The sequence below is a fragment of the Colletotrichum costaricense genome, assembly GCF_030867565.1.
Source record: "Colletotrichum costaricense strain IMI 309622 chromosome Unknown Scaffold_3.1, whole genome shotgun sequence".
In the NCBI taxonomy this organism is placed as follows: Eukaryota; Fungi; Ascomycota; class Sordariomycetes; order Glomerellales; family Glomerellaceae; genus Colletotrichum; species Colletotrichum costaricense.
The window spans coordinates 2,082,334-2,098,846 of record NW_026848232.1 but is presented as its reverse complement, the minus strand read 5'-3'; the positions used below and the strand labels follow the sequence as shown (position 1 = coordinate 2,098,846).

The 16,513-nt window shown below is 50.6% G+C and overlaps 3 protein-coding genes across 3 annotated transcripts; 1 reads left to right on the top strand and 2 right to left on the bottom strand.

Annotated features, from left to right (window-relative positions):
- Positions 1-3,169: 3,169 nt before the first annotated feature.
- CCOS01_03529 (uncharacterized protein) lies at positions 3,170-4,009 on the bottom strand (the record flags this gene model as incomplete). The annotated part of the gene is made up of 2 exons (XM_060451715.1): positions 3,170-3,405; positions 3,457-4,009. The coding sequence occupies 2 exons, from the start codon at positions 4,007-4,009 to the stop codon at positions 3,170-3,172; spliced, it is 789 nt and encodes a 262-aa protein (XP_060317980.1).
- A 521-nt stretch (positions 4,010-4,530) lies between these two features.
- On the bottom strand, positions 4,531-7,118 carry CCOS01_03528 (OPT family small oligopeptide transporter; the record flags this gene model as incomplete). Its single annotated transcript, XM_060451714.1, has 4 exons — positions 4,531-4,608; positions 4,665-4,795; positions 4,875-6,792; positions 6,849-7,118. 4 exons carry the CDS (start codon positions 7,116-7,118, stop codon positions 4,531-4,533), a joined length of 2,397 nt encoding a protein of 798 aa, XP_060317979.1.
- Positions 7,119-12,766: 5,648 nt separating this feature from the next.
- Positions 12,767-13,015, top strand: CCOS01_03527 (uncharacterized protein; the record flags this gene model as incomplete). The annotated part of the gene is made up of 1 exon (XM_060451713.1): positions 12,767-13,015. One exon carries the CDS (start codon positions 12,767-12,769, stop codon positions 13,013-13,015), a length of 249 nt encoding a protein of 82 aa, XP_060317978.1.
- Positions 13,016-16,513: the final 3,498 nt, after the last annotated feature.

Below are 16,513 nucleotides of genomic sequence, written 5' to 3'. Positions count from 1 at the left end.
AGCGTTTCGGTTCTCATCACATAACGAAGCCACGTAAGCTGTAAGTTTTAAACGTTCGGGCAAGTCCGTATCATAGGCTATCTGTGAACCATGTCTGGGTTGGAGCAAAACAAAGAATATTGTAAGAAATTGGGCTGGTTAGGTATGATGACCTTATACCGCGAATTCTTTGGCATACCTAGCTCAAAAAGGCTCCCATGCTGGATACTGCCGCACCCGCCAGGTGGTCTATAAGCCTCTCACGGTTCTCTAATTGCAACAAGAAAAGGGTGTGTGGCTCATTGGTTGAGCGTCTCGTTCCAGGCAGTGGCCCATGGCCCTGTCTAATGTAGTTGATAACCACGGAACGAGGAGGAGCGGGTTCGATTCCTGTCACGTCCACTTTTATTTTTGTGTTTTTCTTCGATTGTAAAATGCTGTTACCACCCTATCTACTCAATTCAGGATGCCTACTTATCAACGACCCGTACGATAGAATCATACTAACAACACCAATGCAATTGAAGTCACTAGCCTACGTTATGATAAGAACGCTACTCGCCTGTAAGCCTTTGATCGAGGTTGGCTATTTGTACATTAGACTGGTGACATTGGTGACTAATTTTGAGCAAACCATGCAAAGATCATCGAGATTCCAAGCTGGACTATCGGTTTAGGTAGGCAGTAAGGCATAATCCTCATGTGGCGACCTCAAGTTGGAGTATTCATAGTAGAGCTTCCCAGGTTGGTGTTGTTGCTGCCGCATGAGCTACTGGATCTGCTGCTGCTCAGGTTACTGTTACTGTTGGATTTTCTTTTGCTCCGGGAGAGACCGCTCGAATTGATGTCTGAAGGTTAGAGTCTGTTCGAAGGAGAAGACGAAGATCTTACCGCAGGTTCGTTGCTCATAAAGGAAGTGAAGTGACAGACTGACCTTGGCCCTGCAACCCAGTTGACTGGCACGGCGAGTGGGGCTTCCGATTGGACGGGCCCATGCGACGGCCCGAGCCGCCGCTAGAACTTTGACGACTCTGCAACGCAACGGGGCCAGATCATCACGTACTAGGTACTGGACGATAATACTCGACGATAACGAAATCTCCATCGACGTATTGTAGATGGAATCCGTTCTCCAAACATGTGATGTAAGGTGAAGATGGGGACCCGAACACGAATGCTGTGAGTGCAAGTACTGTGTCGATTCGGACCACACATGGGTTCTTCTAACATCCAACCTCTCCATTAACTGACTCTACTGGCCAGCAGGGACTCGACGGCACCCCCCGGCTCACATTTCTAAACTTGGCAATGACTTTGAGTAGTACCTACCTATAAGTGCTGGGTGTCTCTTGGTGTATGTCAGCACCACTTTATCATGGCTCCGGAAAACCTTTCACTCGGTCTTTGTCGGTGCAGTCAATATCTAAACAGTTAAAGCTGTACGTAAACAATGGCACAAGTGAGCTCGAGTGCATGACTTCTTCGACCTTACTCAATTTGTAAAGTTCATCAGGTACGGCAGTACTGCGGGCAGCTCCTTCCCTCCATGTGACCTCATTCAAATATCTCTTTTTAAAGAGGAGATTCTAGTCTTCATAATGCCTATCGAGCCTTAGAAAGTAGACGTTTATTCCAGAAACGATCTTAAATTAACTTTTATTAAACAAGATACCGGACTGGGGCGCAAATATGAGTAGGTACACACCACAACCCGCGATAATACGGCCCATGTCTAGGTAGATTTCTGCGGCGCAACCTGCGCTAGGCAGTACTTGAGTTTCTGATGCTCTTTCCATTCTAACAAAAACAGACGGACGTGTGGCTCAGTGGTAGAGCGTCTCCGTTTCATGCTTAGAGGAGTCGAGCTCGCTCACTCCTTCCATACCATACACCGCTTGCGGTAATACAGTTCTAAGCAGACAATGAGAGGAAGCGTGGGTTCGATTCCCACCATGTCCATTCATTTTTGTTTTGTTTTTCTCCTCTCTATTCATCAAAGTTATTTTTGGCCACCCAAACGGCTCACGACGTGAAATGACTGAGCCTTAAGGGTTTCTCTGCCTGCGAGCAGGACTACCTGCCCTCTGCCAAACGTCCAATCAGTCAGCTTCCCAATCCCTACCATAAAACCCTCGCGCCTGCCTCTTTCCCATCCTATCTTCCTAATTTTCCGACTGCGCCTTCCCACGTGACCAGAAGGTGATAGAGACGTTCTCTGGCAACCCTTCTCAGCTAGACATATGTGGCCGTCCAACCTGATGCCTGCCACCTGTTGGCCCGCGCCTGGCCAGCCCATTTGGTGTATGGAGACGCCAGCATGGTTAGAATAGTACGAGCACCCAGAGGTCCACGTAAGGTTATTAAATTGTAAGACTCGATATAAAGCTAAGGGAAAGGTGATTGGGTAAATTATTGTTATTTACACTTTATCTCCGATGACCCAACTCTTCTGGCCTTATCGATTGTGTGTAATGTATCGTACCTATACGTTGCGACGCGATGGGGTGGCTACTGGTCGGGCTTTGCCGGCGGTCTTCTTCCTACTGACACTTTTTTCCACCTCAAGATCAAGCGAGTCGTTCGAGGAGCCATCTACTAGTATACGTAAGACGGCCCGTCATCTTCCAGCTTCAAAAACACCACAGAAGAGCGTGAAAACGAGTTATTCCTCAACTGGAAAGTGGTCTTCAGGACCTATACAAGGACCAATTTGAGAAGCTACTCACGATCACGACAGGCTCTCAACCATCGCTCTTGGCCATCATGACCTATCTTCTCAGACACCACCCAGTCAGATGTTATTCAAGGATTACCATGGGTGGACTTGGGACTCACATATCACACCACGGCCACAACCAAACACAGAGTATGAGTCATCAATGAAGAAATGTACTTTTCTGCCTGCCCAGCAAGCTACATTTCAAACGACATTGGTGATGTTCTCGTGGCTAAGCCAGAGATATCAATAGAGAAGGTCCCATCATCTGACCAAAACACTACTTGTCTCCAACGCTCGGTCTTACTACATGTCGCTATGGGAGGGCTCGTAACAACTAGAACTCATGCTGCCTGAGCGAACGCACCGTAGGCAAAGCCCGATACCTTTTTGAAAGGTGTTCAGACTCGGACTACGATTTCGCCTGTAGGCTGGAACAGTGTGCTTGTACTCATAAGTACATTTAGTGCTTGATTACTCAGGGATCGGGTCAGGCATCCTTTCTGCTAACTCCAGTGCCTTAGTGATAGAAGTATGAAATAGACGTGCTGGCCAAAGGTCTTCCTCTTGCAACAGCTTCATGTATGCATATGCATATTTGCTCGTCCATCCGCACTTGTGAACGCACAGCCCATCCACATCGTTCACCCCGGCAGTAAGTATTTCTGCCAGCCTCAGCCTTGCGAGCCCTCTCTGCTCTTCCAGCAGACCTGCCCGGTTGCTTGTTAGTTATAGGTTCAAAAGATCCTCATGATACTTACAGAAGACCCTCCATGTCATGAGAGACTCGGCATCTTTCCAACAGAGATCAAGATAAGGACCATCATGGTCAAGTATCAATGCTCTCGTGATCTCCTTGAAAGCTTGAGCACTCTGCAAGAGATATGCTGCGGCAGTGAGAAGCATAAGATTGCCAGCTGATTCTCCAGAAGGTCGAAGCCAGCTTTCGGCGGCAAATTTGAGAGCATTGCCACAATCATACTTGTCCGCGGCCACAGCGACTGCGAGGACATCGCCAACAGCAAGAGTTCGAGGCACCTCACTATTCTTATGATGAATGACGGAACAGATGATTCTCAATGCAGCAACATTGTCTTCAGGCAGCAATAGTTCGGAAGGTTTACCCTGATTGTGCATCTCACGGCCTTCCTTCCAGTCTGGCCCGAGCATAACGGAGAATGGTTTCGATGCTGCCATCAATGACATAGAATGAACGCGCATTCTTGTCTCATCTGGCCCAACTAACAGAAGGAGGTCGCCATCAGGAGCGATTTCGATAATTGTGCTTGGTCGGCCGTCTCTTGGATTTTCCATACTGATTGTGGATAGCCGCCACTATTGTGAGGAAACGTCGTTGGTAAGCTGGACCACGTTAATGTTTGTGAGTACCCCGCATTTTTACGGCTCAGTATAAGAATGGAGGATATGGTGAAAACTGCAACAAAACGTAATGATGATGGAACAGACCCCGCGTCGCGTGCGCGTTGTAAACAGATACCAGATCAACACGCGGGCTCAGCTTCACGATTTCTTTCTCGCCCAGCTTTACTTGCGGTCTAAATGGGCTATCCTATCACCCCATTATCCAGAGCCGGAAACTCCGTACCTCTCGTTCCTGGAGCCCATCTCTGCGATGGTTTCATGGATGACACCGAGCACCGGAGTGATCGGACTCATTCTGCGCAAGGTCTTCATCTACGGCATGAATACTGAAGTCTCACAAACATGTATCATCATAGAAACCAATGTGTATTAAATTACGCTCGAAGGCTGGCATCATGCTCGTAGTGTATATGCTGAACAGGGTCGTTCCACTCGCTATACTCTTTCACAAGTTACCAGTGGGTAGGTCCAATGGTAGAACCATCGTCGGGTAGAATCTTTGTAACGGCGGCACCATCGGCATCCAAGTTCTGGTTTGACAAGTTAGAATCAGGACCATTGAAGGCAGATAAAGAGATAAACATACGGAAAAAGGCACCGTATTGCCCCACCAATCAGGGAATGAGGTGTTTGAAAGACCCAGAGCAAGTCCAGAGACGACGATGCAAAGAGCGGTGCCGATATCGAGGGCTCCGGAGAGGACGTAGTTGTAACGAGCTGAGAGTTGGGTTAGCACACGTGATAGCACGGCGACTAGTCCAAGTGGGGCACTAGTCACAAACGGGGAAAGACTTACTCCACCAGCCGAAGAAACGGTTGCGAACCCACCAGTTGAAGATGAGACCAACAATAACCCACTGTCCCAACCACCAGGTGGTGGCAGGAGGGATCATACCAGCGGCACCGAAGATAGCGGGGAAGAAGACGTATCGGAGCATGCTGCGGGGGTAGCGGCGGGCGAGGAAGAACTGGATGACGGGGCAGGCGGCACCGATAAGCCAGAAATAGTTGACCCAAGAGTAGAGCTGACCGGCACCGAACATACGGCGAGGACCAATGACACCCCAAATGACACTGGCGTTGTAGAAAGTGCGGGCATTAGGGCAAGTAAGACCCTGAGCCTGAGTGGAGGTGCAGACGCCATCGATGTTGCCACGGAGGAAGTTGTAAGAGGCAATCTGAACGAGGGACAGCCAAACGACGGCGAAGGTCTGGGCGGCGAACATGGTGCGGGGAGGAATCTTCATGTAGTGGCCGACCTTCATGTCAGACACGTACTGGAGACCGTTGTAGCAGAGCATGTAACCCCAAGACTTGAACAGCATCATGGCAACGGGGCGGCCGGGCGTCATGTAACCGACAATCATCTCAGTGATGACGTTAAGACCGGTCTGCTGGTTGGTGACTGCCTGAATGATACCAACGGGAAGAATGAAGAAGGCGCCGATGATAATGCAGATGATGTAGGCCCACCAGGTCAAGTGAGTGTTCCAGACCTGAGAAGCGATCATACCAAAAGCAAAGCTGACAGCGAACATGGTTGCGAACCACCACTCGGGAGCCTCCTTGTAGCGGCGCATGAGCTTGAGGTGGATATCAGCCTCTTCGTTGGAAGCAGACTTGGTTCGGTCAATGATGTCACGGCCGTAGAAGAGGGCAACGTGAACGAGCGTGCTGATGAGACCAGCGAAACCCATGCCGTAAGACAGGGAGAAGGCAGGTCCCAGGATGAGAGGGGAGTACTCCTGGTAGGCGGTCTCGTTGAAAGTGAAGTCGGGAGTCAAGATACGACTTGTGTTGTAGGGCTGAGCGAAGTGGTCAAAGTTGGAGTTGGCGCTGATGGGAAGGTAGCGGTAGAATTCAGGTCCGCCCCAAGCAAGACCAATGCAGCCAATCATCATGATGATAATGCCGGCACCGACGTTAGCGATGGCGAAAGCCGGAGTCTGCAGGGGAGAGAGCAAGAAACCGGAAATGGTGCTCCAGTCGAAGGAAATGGGGATCAAACCGAGACCGGTCTGACCGCCAAAGACCTGGTTGACGACAACGTTGTTGGGGGCGATCCAGCAGACAAAAGTGAAGATCTGCAGGAACTGGGCAAACACCTCGGGAATCCACTCATAGACAAAGGTAGCGGCAGCCACAATGAGGAAGAACTTGTAGCGACCGATCCTCCAGCCGTTGGTGAGGGCGGGATCTGAAGACGAGTGGTCGTGAAGTGAGTGCATGACGGTGGTGGTGATAAGGGTCGCAGGCCAGACCATGGCGGCGGGCCAGACGAGGTAGCGACGCAGAATACCGGCAATACCAAGACCCATGGCCTGGGTCGAGATAATGAGCAGAATCTGGAATCCCCAGCCAAAGTATTGCTTGTAGAAGATCTCCTGGGCGAGGAGGATATCAATGGCGTAACTGGCGGTGGCACCGGCAGCAGTCATCATGGTGATGATGGTGTGCTCCTTGACGTTGAAGGGACCAGGGTTGGTGTTGAGCTCATGACCGAAGAGGTTGAACTTGATCTCCGGGATGACCTTGGCGCAGAAGCAGCCAAGGGGGTAGGAGATCAATTGCACCACGGTGGAGGTGATGATGATGGGTGAGCGACGGAGACCGAGAAGAATGTTGCAGGCGGCGATGAGTGTGCACATGATGGCACCAATCGCCCAGGCACGGATGGTGTTAATGGGCAAGTCGGTATCGTCAAAAGGTTGAACCTAAGCTTGTTAGTCATGACGCCCGTCGCTCGACTCAGGACGTTGAATAAACTCACCGAAGCGCGGACCTCGGGGTAGGGAGAGTCCTCGTGGAGAGCAGCCTCAACGGCCGCCTCCTTCTCGTAGTCACCAGACTGGACAGCGGCGTCGGCAGCATCGAGCTTGTCAATGTCCAAAAAGGGATCCCACTTGTGAATCTTCTTGAACTTCTTGAGTTCGGCTTCCGGGTTGACGGTCTCGAGACCGTTGGCATCGACGCCGGTCGAGACGGCGTCGACCACGATGGGCCGCTCTCCGACCTTGCCCCTCCACTTGCTGAAGGCCATGGTTGGCAATCTTTCAGTTACTGGTTACCGGGTTGGTGTTGCGTTCGGGTTGCACCCTGAGTCCTCAAAAGAATGGAACTCAAAGGGGGGAGTCTCTGGTCGTAGAGCTTGTGGGCTGAAGAAACCAAAATCGAGCACGACGAGGGAGAGCGCGTCGGGTAGTATTTAGATGCGTCGCACATCCAGGGCCTCGTTGATGGACTCCATGATCGGTTGCCATATCGGCGACCAGTGGGCCGAGATATTGACCTGCCTAATGGAGTCAGTCGTGGGCGAAGCGGGCCAACCCCTGGCGGAGTATCGGGCGATACGAAAAGGCTACTATGTAGATATTGCGCTGGATGCAAGCGGAAGCTTGTTTGGACGAGAGGGTGTGTGTCTCTCCTATGGAGTACACACACCTGGAGCCGTGGAACGGGCGGTAGCTTGTCCTTGACAGACGCACTGACGTGACCGATAAACGAAATCGCCCCTGATGTGCACCAATCGTTCGTCTCGAGAGGACTCTTGTTGGGTCTATCCTTCCTCGCCACCGTCTAGAAGGGTGGGAAGGGACGGTTCTAGTTGCTCGTAAGAGGTGTGATCGTGCCGTTTGATAGGATACCACGGCACAGAGAGTCAACCGACCAACCCGCCAACCCGCGTTCGATACCTCGATATCCTCGCAGATGAGGACCACCCGAAGAACTGCAGGCAACGAACTAGCAGTTCGAGGAGGAACGGGCTGGATGGTGGGAGTGGAGGGGTGCTCTGGGGGTGGACACATTCCGCCCGTCTCTTCTCCACCCCCTGATAGGCCTCTCTCGGTGACTGGAGCAAATTAGGTACTCATGTACTGTTCGACGGTGCGGTCGCGGAGCCTGTCCGCCTCCAAAAATGACCAAGAGGCCTCTTGTCATTCGATGGTTAGGCCAGGGCCATTGAGCGCCGTTTGAGCGGGAATGGCGTTGGGGCGTTGGCAATTGATCCATCCCGCTACCCTCCTCCGCCGTCGTGCCGCCGGCCACCGCCGCCTCCCATCTTCCAGCCGCCAAAGTTGCACACTGACTTGACGACATGGGGCGCACAACGTCGGGGTTGTCAGACTGACAGGAGCCAGAGAGCTGACTGAGAGCATCGAGGTGAGTCGTTCCGCACTCAACAGACCATTCAAAGAGCCGCCTCGCTGATCGATCGCCAAGGGGGCTGGGCGCCAAGCACGAGAAGAGCAGGTAGTCACCGCGGGAGGGCATGGCGTCGCCGGGTGTGGCAGAGAGGTTGGCAGCCAAGCACATCTCAAGCAACTCAAGCAATGTCCAAGACGGGTGGCCAAGGTCGGGGAAGCGTGGGAAGCATCGCCAGAAGCCGCAGGTCGTACCCCAGGCTCGACCGCTAGAGCCAAAAGGAGGAAAAGGGCAACAAGACCAACGCGTTGGTGGCTGCGAGCTAGCCAACCCGCGTCGCCACTCCTCCGACAAAAAGTCGTTCAATGCAAAAGGGCCCTGCTTCCAGTGGATCTGCCGATAGCAAAGGGACCTTGGGGTCCGAGGATGATGCCTGTCTAGCGCGGTTGTCCCCCTCCAAGCCTTCGAGGCCAAGACTTTCTCAGTTAATCACCCGAGTTGAATCCCTGCAAAGGCACGCGAGAGTAGAAGAGCTGGAGAAGCGAGTTCCGACTCTGCTGGCCACTCAGAGATGCGGGAACAGAGCGACAATCTGCACTCTTCGGGAAGGACGTCGGAAGAGACGGCAAATGATGCCACCCATGTCATGGTTTGTCGGCAGCAAGGCCAATCATTGCGTCGAGTTGGCTTCGAGGCTGTCAGGTTAATGACACAAGCACTGACAAGTTGAGCATTCTGGACACAAGTGGATGAACAAAAAGTTCCTGAGACCCCTCCCACCCCTTCGTTCCCTCCGCAAATGGCCCCTCTGAAGGCGTGACAAACGTCCCTCTGTGCTCCGTAGGCGCGCCCTTCTGGGTTGACACGGTTGAAGGATGCCTGCCGCTTAAGATCCGAGCTGCTGGAGAGGGTTGGTTCGTCCGACTGCGCTTGGAGACTTTCCTGATGGGTGACCTCCGCCCCACGCGATAGTCCCGCGCAAAAGGACCTTGGAAATGCGGTTGTGGTCAGATTTGATTGTATCGGTATTCCTGCGTTGGCGATGAAGATGGGAGATGTCATTCATTCAGCACATCTATCCAGGAAAAGCGAATCAGCGCAACTGACTCGGCAGCAACCTCGGCATCCTTTCTCACTCAACTGCCTCACCGTCTTTCTCACTGTAGCACAGCGGACAGCATTTGGACAAACTTGGTGAGCAAACATCACGCGAAGGAACAAACAGGAAGGCAAGCGATATGTAACGCCTGACAAACCGCCGCAACATCGATTGCTGATGCCCTTTTTTCCCAGTCTATTTGCGACAGATTCTCCAGCGCCTCGGTAGCAGTTTTAAGGTTATCGAGAACGACTGGAATTACGGATTCTCGTACGTAAAGTTCCTATCATTTCCCCAGGTCCCCGCTGGTTGGAAAAGACGGCGTGGCGCGCGGTGGCACGGTGTCACGACTGCCCACCACCACCCTGGGCGACAGCCAAACAATTAAATTGGAATAATTTGTGCTTATTCAAGCATTCATCAATGCCGCCTGGAGATGCCTTCTTCCTCACACAGCAATTTCATATCATAACTGGTAATGATTTTCAATGCGGCAAACAAACATGGGCTTGTTGATGTGGGCAACCTAGAAATTGAATGGATGCATTTGGCCACCACCTCGCGTGGTTTCCGGGACATGGGCATGCGAGATGGCGAAAAAGGTTGCGAGAGCTCCATCCGTGATACCCGGCCGCCGAACCCTTATTCCAGAATATCTTCTGCGGGGTGGGCAGCCAGCGCGCATTCTGATCCGGACGGCTGCAGCGTCTCCTCGGTATCTCGGGTAGGTGAGTGACATCCCAGGAAAGCATGCGGCCTACCTAGCCTTGTGGACCGCCCTGCAGAAGGTCAGCTAAAGAACCAAAGAAGTATGGCATGTCCTGATGATTGCAAGAAATTCGGTCTTTCCCATTGGCCATCTGGCAAGCGGTAGCAGGCAAACCCAGAGATAGGGAATCCCAGCCTGTGGTCACTCATCAACCCCACGCAGCTTTCCGCCAGGCTGGTACGCTGGGTCTCTCCCTCTGGGTCTCTTGATGGAGCCGACGCACTCACTTTGTGGGCGACACCTTGCCTCTCGGTGACATGTCGTATCTATAGGCACGGTTAACACTTAATGGCGAGTTGCGGGGCGTACAAGTATGTTGGAAGTTGGGATAAGAGACGGCAGTGGCGTTAGTTTGGGCGAACCTGCTCAGACGAATGGCAGCTTAGTCCTTATCATCTGAGAGCTGATCTATGACATCTTAGGTCCCTTTAGGAGCCGCCACAATCCACTCGGCCGAGGCAAGCCGTTGGTAACGCAGCCGACCTCACGCTGGTGGTTGCAGGATCGAGACACATTTGATCGGACCGGTTTCTACCCGTTCAGCTCAGTCTCGTCCGAAAGGGCAGGTACACGAGCCTCGACAGTGATTTGGTGAAGGATTCAAGACTAGTACGTACCTATCTGCCTGCACTAAAAGCCCAACCACATTCAACCATGATCCACGTAACGTTGCGCATGCCGATCATGAAGCTGAATGACAACATTCTAGCTAAGACTTCTGCTTCTTTCAACAATTTACGTGGCCATGTTTGTTCGCCTCTGCCAAATCCTGCAGCTACGTTTTCCATTTAGCCACCGTGAAGCAATAGATTATCTGGTCGTCGCTGGATAATTGTTCAATCTGACCTTCCTCAATGTACTGAAGGATGCTTCTATTAATGAGCGGCTGCATGGTCTTGGCCAATTGCTTCAAACATACTTCGGTTTTACAGTACACTGTTTTCTAAGATAGTGATGTCGTCCGCTCATTCTAAATCCTCACGCAGTTTGCATGATGTGTGTTCCAATATATGGTATTATCATCGGGTTTGAGCACTGGGTGCTCTAAGCTTGTTCTTGGTGGGGATTCATACAGATTGACTTTGTTCATTGGGAATATAGCAGTGCCTCAGCCGACTGACTGCCTGATAAATCCGAGATCCATGCGACACTCAAATAAATGAGACATACGATTCCGTTGCTGAATATGGTCTGTTGAGATGTTTTAGCGCGATCTCTGATGGGGCTCTCAGACTGAGAGTAGTATATAAAGCTTCATGTACCTGAAGCCATGAAGGATAGAAAAAACTAATAGAATTCATCTTTGGTGTCGATATTTCATGCGCAAAATACGTTTGCTATTTTTCGACTTACAAATGGGGTGCTCCAGGAGTCGAAATATCGCATCAACTACAAAGAAGCGATAACACAAAGATCTGAATATTTTCTCCGCCTTTCGACTATGAAGAATTCTTCTGACTCGAGGTTATAGCGGAAATGATTTCGGATTAAAACTCTGTTCGTCTCCTGTCTACTGAGTAAGAGACGCACACCTTCCTGTTGTTCCCATTCCGCTGTTAGTGTAATAGAAGTAGTTGGTACGCTACAGCTCTGCCCCTTCATACACGCTCTGAGGCTACTAGTCAATTTCATAAGAAGGCTTCTATAACACTTCAACTGCTTCTGAGTAACGAGATACCTTGCGGATGGTCATTGCAAGACCTGCACGTGGGATAAGCTTCAGCCTGGCCGTTGATAACTTGATGTTTGCACTTATCTCCGGTACTACTGACCTCTGCTCGAAGCTAATTCATAGCGTTACGGTCGAAGCCTTCGGCATTGCCCCTAAGCAACGGTGTCTAAGCTATCAGGGTTGCGTTTGACCTGTACTACTTTGCCTGTCGCCAAACCTGTCTCCCTTAGCCCGATGTCAGTAGGGGCGCAGGTCTAACTGTCCACTTGAGTGGTCGGGCTTATCAAGGTAGGGTACCGGAGGGCTCTTCGTGATGAATGTGAGAGCGTCTAGATGAGTCCTTTTCTCACTGCCATCAAGTTCTTGTGACATAGGCAAAATGACTGCAACGAATATTCTTTGTTCATCGGACTTTGAAGCATTGTAGCAAGTGTCATAGGCTGTGTACAGGAAGGTCATGCCAAGAGAAGACAAGACTCACAAGAGAAGCCTTACTGTTGACAAGATCTCTCACACAATTGAGACAGACATCCGGGCAATGAAGCCAAAAGATGCTTGGCAGCAAATTTCACTAACACTGCGCAAAGGGATGCGGATTTTTGCCATGGCCAGGACTCCGGGTTTCTGCCTGACAACGTTGTCTCCTTTCTTTCCCATGGTGGACAAAGTTGACAACATCTTTGGAAAGTGGGCACTCTCATGGACACCATGAGGTTGAAACCTTACCATACAGGTTACGGAGATTGCTCTTCCAGGATGTACAAGTCGAAAGCATCTCTGCTGGCATTCATTCATGCTCACCAGCTAAACCACCCATTCCTCTCACTCACATAACCTGGCCGATTCTTCGCACCAATCCTCGGCTCCTGTCCCGTCCCTCACCAGCAATCCGATCAGCATATTCTCACAACGCAGCTGGTCATTGGTTCCAATTTCCCTCACATCTATAACCACCGCAACAACCTCTCTCCACTCATTCCTCTAACATACAAATCAGTCATCACAATGGGTTGCGGATGCTCCAGAGAACTCACTCCTTCTGAGGCTGCCATCGAGGAGAGAGATGTCGCCAGCCTCGAAATGGCCCAGAAACTCGAGTGGTACGCCCTTCTGGAACGCGGAGTATCAGAAAAGAGAAAGAAGGAAAAGATGAAGGAGTATAGAAGGGACTGGAAAGACTTCAATGGCCGCAGGCCCCGCGGGTTTTGGGGCGACTCTCCCAACTATCGAGGAATCCACGTCAACTTCCCTTAACGCAACCTCAACGACACATCATTCTCAGGGCTACTTAGTAACCTGCGCGAGACCTAGTCTTCGGAACAGAACCCCATATCATCCCAAGATCACTACAGCAACATTTCATGAGAGCACAGTACTGGGCTATGCCGGTCTCCCGTCTCATGACAAAAGTTGTACCGAGAAAGCTCAATGACATTCACCGCATTCGGTTCTCAGAGCACAGCACCGTACCGACTATCCAGGTTCACTGTCCTCAACATGACCGTGGCAACACGAAACTCTGAATCTCGTCCCTACCACCAAAGTCGAACTGAAACGAGTTTTCGCGGTCAATGAGAGTTTCTGCGACTTAAACATCGCTTCAGTGCATCATGATGTTGCGGATTGCCGAGACAAAGTTATATGCTAGGTTAAAGGTATATGTACCTAACTTGAACCTAAGGTACCTTATGGCAGGATACATGCCGCAAGGGGTCTTTCGGGGTTATCGGGGCTTCCAGATCTCGCAGATGAATCCTGAATGTCATACTATACGGGGTCGTTGGGAATTGCTAGGCACGTCTGGGCTGTATTGAACAAAGTAGACGGAATCAACGCAATACATGAACGATCCTCTTATAATTGTTTCCGAGTGCATTATATCTCGAAGAAACGAATGTTAGTTACATTCGGCCCATTAACTCATGAGTTTCTAGCTTCTCTACTGAACACCAGTCGAGACCCCCATTACCGAATGCCTCACCTTATCTTGAAGGTCTCCATAGCATTCAATTGAGCCATTTACGGTCCCAATAGTATCAGAATAAATGGGGCAACTCAGTAATAGTTTTAAATGCCATATTACTTTGGCCAACGAAACATGGCATCCAGATTCTTGCATCTTAAACCAACAATTGGGCTCCATACGGGCTGTGTAAGTGATGACTCACAAATCGCGCACGTAAGATAGGGCACCATGTCACGTAATAATACTGGTTCCTACCCTGAATTCTATTCTACCACCCCAACAAGGTATGGAATTAGTTGCTGCAAAAACTCGAGGCTCGAAGGTCATTTGATGAACTCCGTGGAACACCAAACAAGCCGCATGTTGTTGGCTCAGTGCGCTCGCAGGGCTGTCCATCTTTTGCATGCAGCCAACGAAATGGTCGATCGCCTCGGCCGGCCTAGGTCAAACCTGCATTCGCTGCCCCGCCGCCAGACTTTTGCACGTGCTCCGATCCACGGCACCCGACAAAAGGATCCCGGCCCCGGTCATCGCCCCACCAAGCGCTCTCGCATCGTGAGTACGAAAACGGAAATCGGCGCGGACGAACATCAGCTCCATCGTGGGGTAATGACTTAGAAATAAGAGAGTCGGCACAGATCTTAGTAGAGATAGACGCACTGATGCTGCTTGCTATATGTCAACACAATCAGTTGCAAAAGTGGAATTTTGTTCTCTCAACTCGATTCCATTGAAACTTACTGTGGTCTGGAGTTATCATCTTTCAATAATCCAACCTCTCCTCGAGCCTTTGAAGTGGAACTTCAGACCCGAGGTTTGGCAATTTGAATCTCATGTTCACATATTGTTCTGTAGAGTAAGGCTGCTTTGAATCCTCAGTACAACCCAAGGGCCGGGAGACTGACGGCACCATAACCCGACTGCTGTATTAATCCAATGCTGGAAGAACAGCGGGCTGCAGACTAGGAGCTGACTTCTATAAGTACGCTCCCATGCCGTTGAGATTGTGTCTCCGCGCAGACTACCTAGGCAACCAATAGGAGGACGTTTGAGATTAAGGGGACTTGTCTACTGACTGCAAGTAGTCGAACTAACTCATGTCTCAACTGTCTAAGATGATTCAATTGGACTGGACTAGACATTACTTAAGCTTATATGTCTAACCCAAGTCCCGGGCCTTCACTGAGCAAGTTGCCAGCACTATGGCTTACCCGGGATACAGCTTGATAGACCTTTAAGCGACTTGTTAGTTTCAACCAGCTCAGTTGCTGAGCCTCAGACTTCCGTCCGCTGATAGTTTGATGCCTTTCACATTTCTCTAGCCTGTTCCCAAGGAAGATGACACAATCACTCCACTAAACATCTAGGTACTTAATTCTCTAATTCTTTAGGTATGGGAATTTGTAAGGTTCTAAACTTCCAAGAATCATACAATTTTCACAACCTGACCATCTCTCCATACGCCAAGTATCTATCGATCTACTAGCCCAACTACCTGATATGAAACCAATCCAAGAATGTGTATGGAGTTGACATCTTCAAGTGCTTCGCAATCATATTTCCGCTCGGTGTTCCATCAACCTTATGAATGAGAATTCGAGAGCCTCCCCTCGTAATCGCTTCATGTGAGACAGTGTTTGATTGTCACGTCGATCAATTGAGCACGAAAGCAAGATGTAACCGCAAAGCGTAGGATGGTTCGGAGATGGGTGCGTGCGCCACGTAGGGGACTTCGGACTCGGACTCGGACCATACTTGACTAAGAATATAGAGATCCATTGGAGCTTTGATACATCGCGCAGACAGGCGGCAAGCAGCAGCATTTCATGCTGCTACGCTTGTCAAATTAGATGTTGCTACTACATTATGCCTTGCGTATTATGAACTGTCAAGAAGGCCGTCGGCGAGCACGTGGTGTTGTTTACTTGAACAAAGTACGTGCAAGAGAATTTTGAGTTGCGAAACCACGTGAATTGTCCCCAGTGGGCCGAGGCAGTGAGCTTCTGGTTACAGAGAGAAACACCCACGCCCCGCCACAGCCAAGGAAGCATCCTACTAACAATTCATGCTAACAACGACAAGGCTGTACGACCTGGGGCAATTCGACGAATTGTCGACGTTGGGGGAACAGTGGGGTAGGATTCGGTATGTTTTCTCATAATAGTTGCCAAAGACTAATGCTACGATCGCCGGCCGCGTGGGCGATGCATGTTGACCGCCGGCCGAATGATCGACGAATCCTTGCCCAACATCTTCCCTGTCCCAGCTGCACATCACATTTCCTTTCACGTTCGCATAATTGTCTTCGGGAAAGGCAGTTTCTGTCTTGAACCTGTTTTTCGGGACGTCTCGCTAGAAAAGGACCCATCAAAGAGTTTCCCTGGGTTCTGTCCGGGGGCTCATCAGAGGCGGAGGATCGCTGGGCGGCCTCCGCATCGTTTCATGTTTCGAAGCCGGACCCTGGGCCACATCTCCCAAATCGCCGGGCGCCTGAAGCTGAGGCTCTCTGAACACGTCATAGCTCAGGGCTCCCCCAGATCTGTTTGGTTCATGCTCTAGGGGTCAGCTACCCTTTTGGATGGGCAGAAGTGTGTATGGTCCGAGGTAAACAACGGCATGTGAATCACGATGATTTGATTCTATGGATCATAAAAAGGCTTCAGTTGCGCCTGCAACAAGTCATCATACAGTATCACTATCACCATCATACCTCGAGTCAACAGCATTCCAACGTACCAACACATCCCAGAATCAACTTTGACCACAGTCAATACATAACCAGCAAA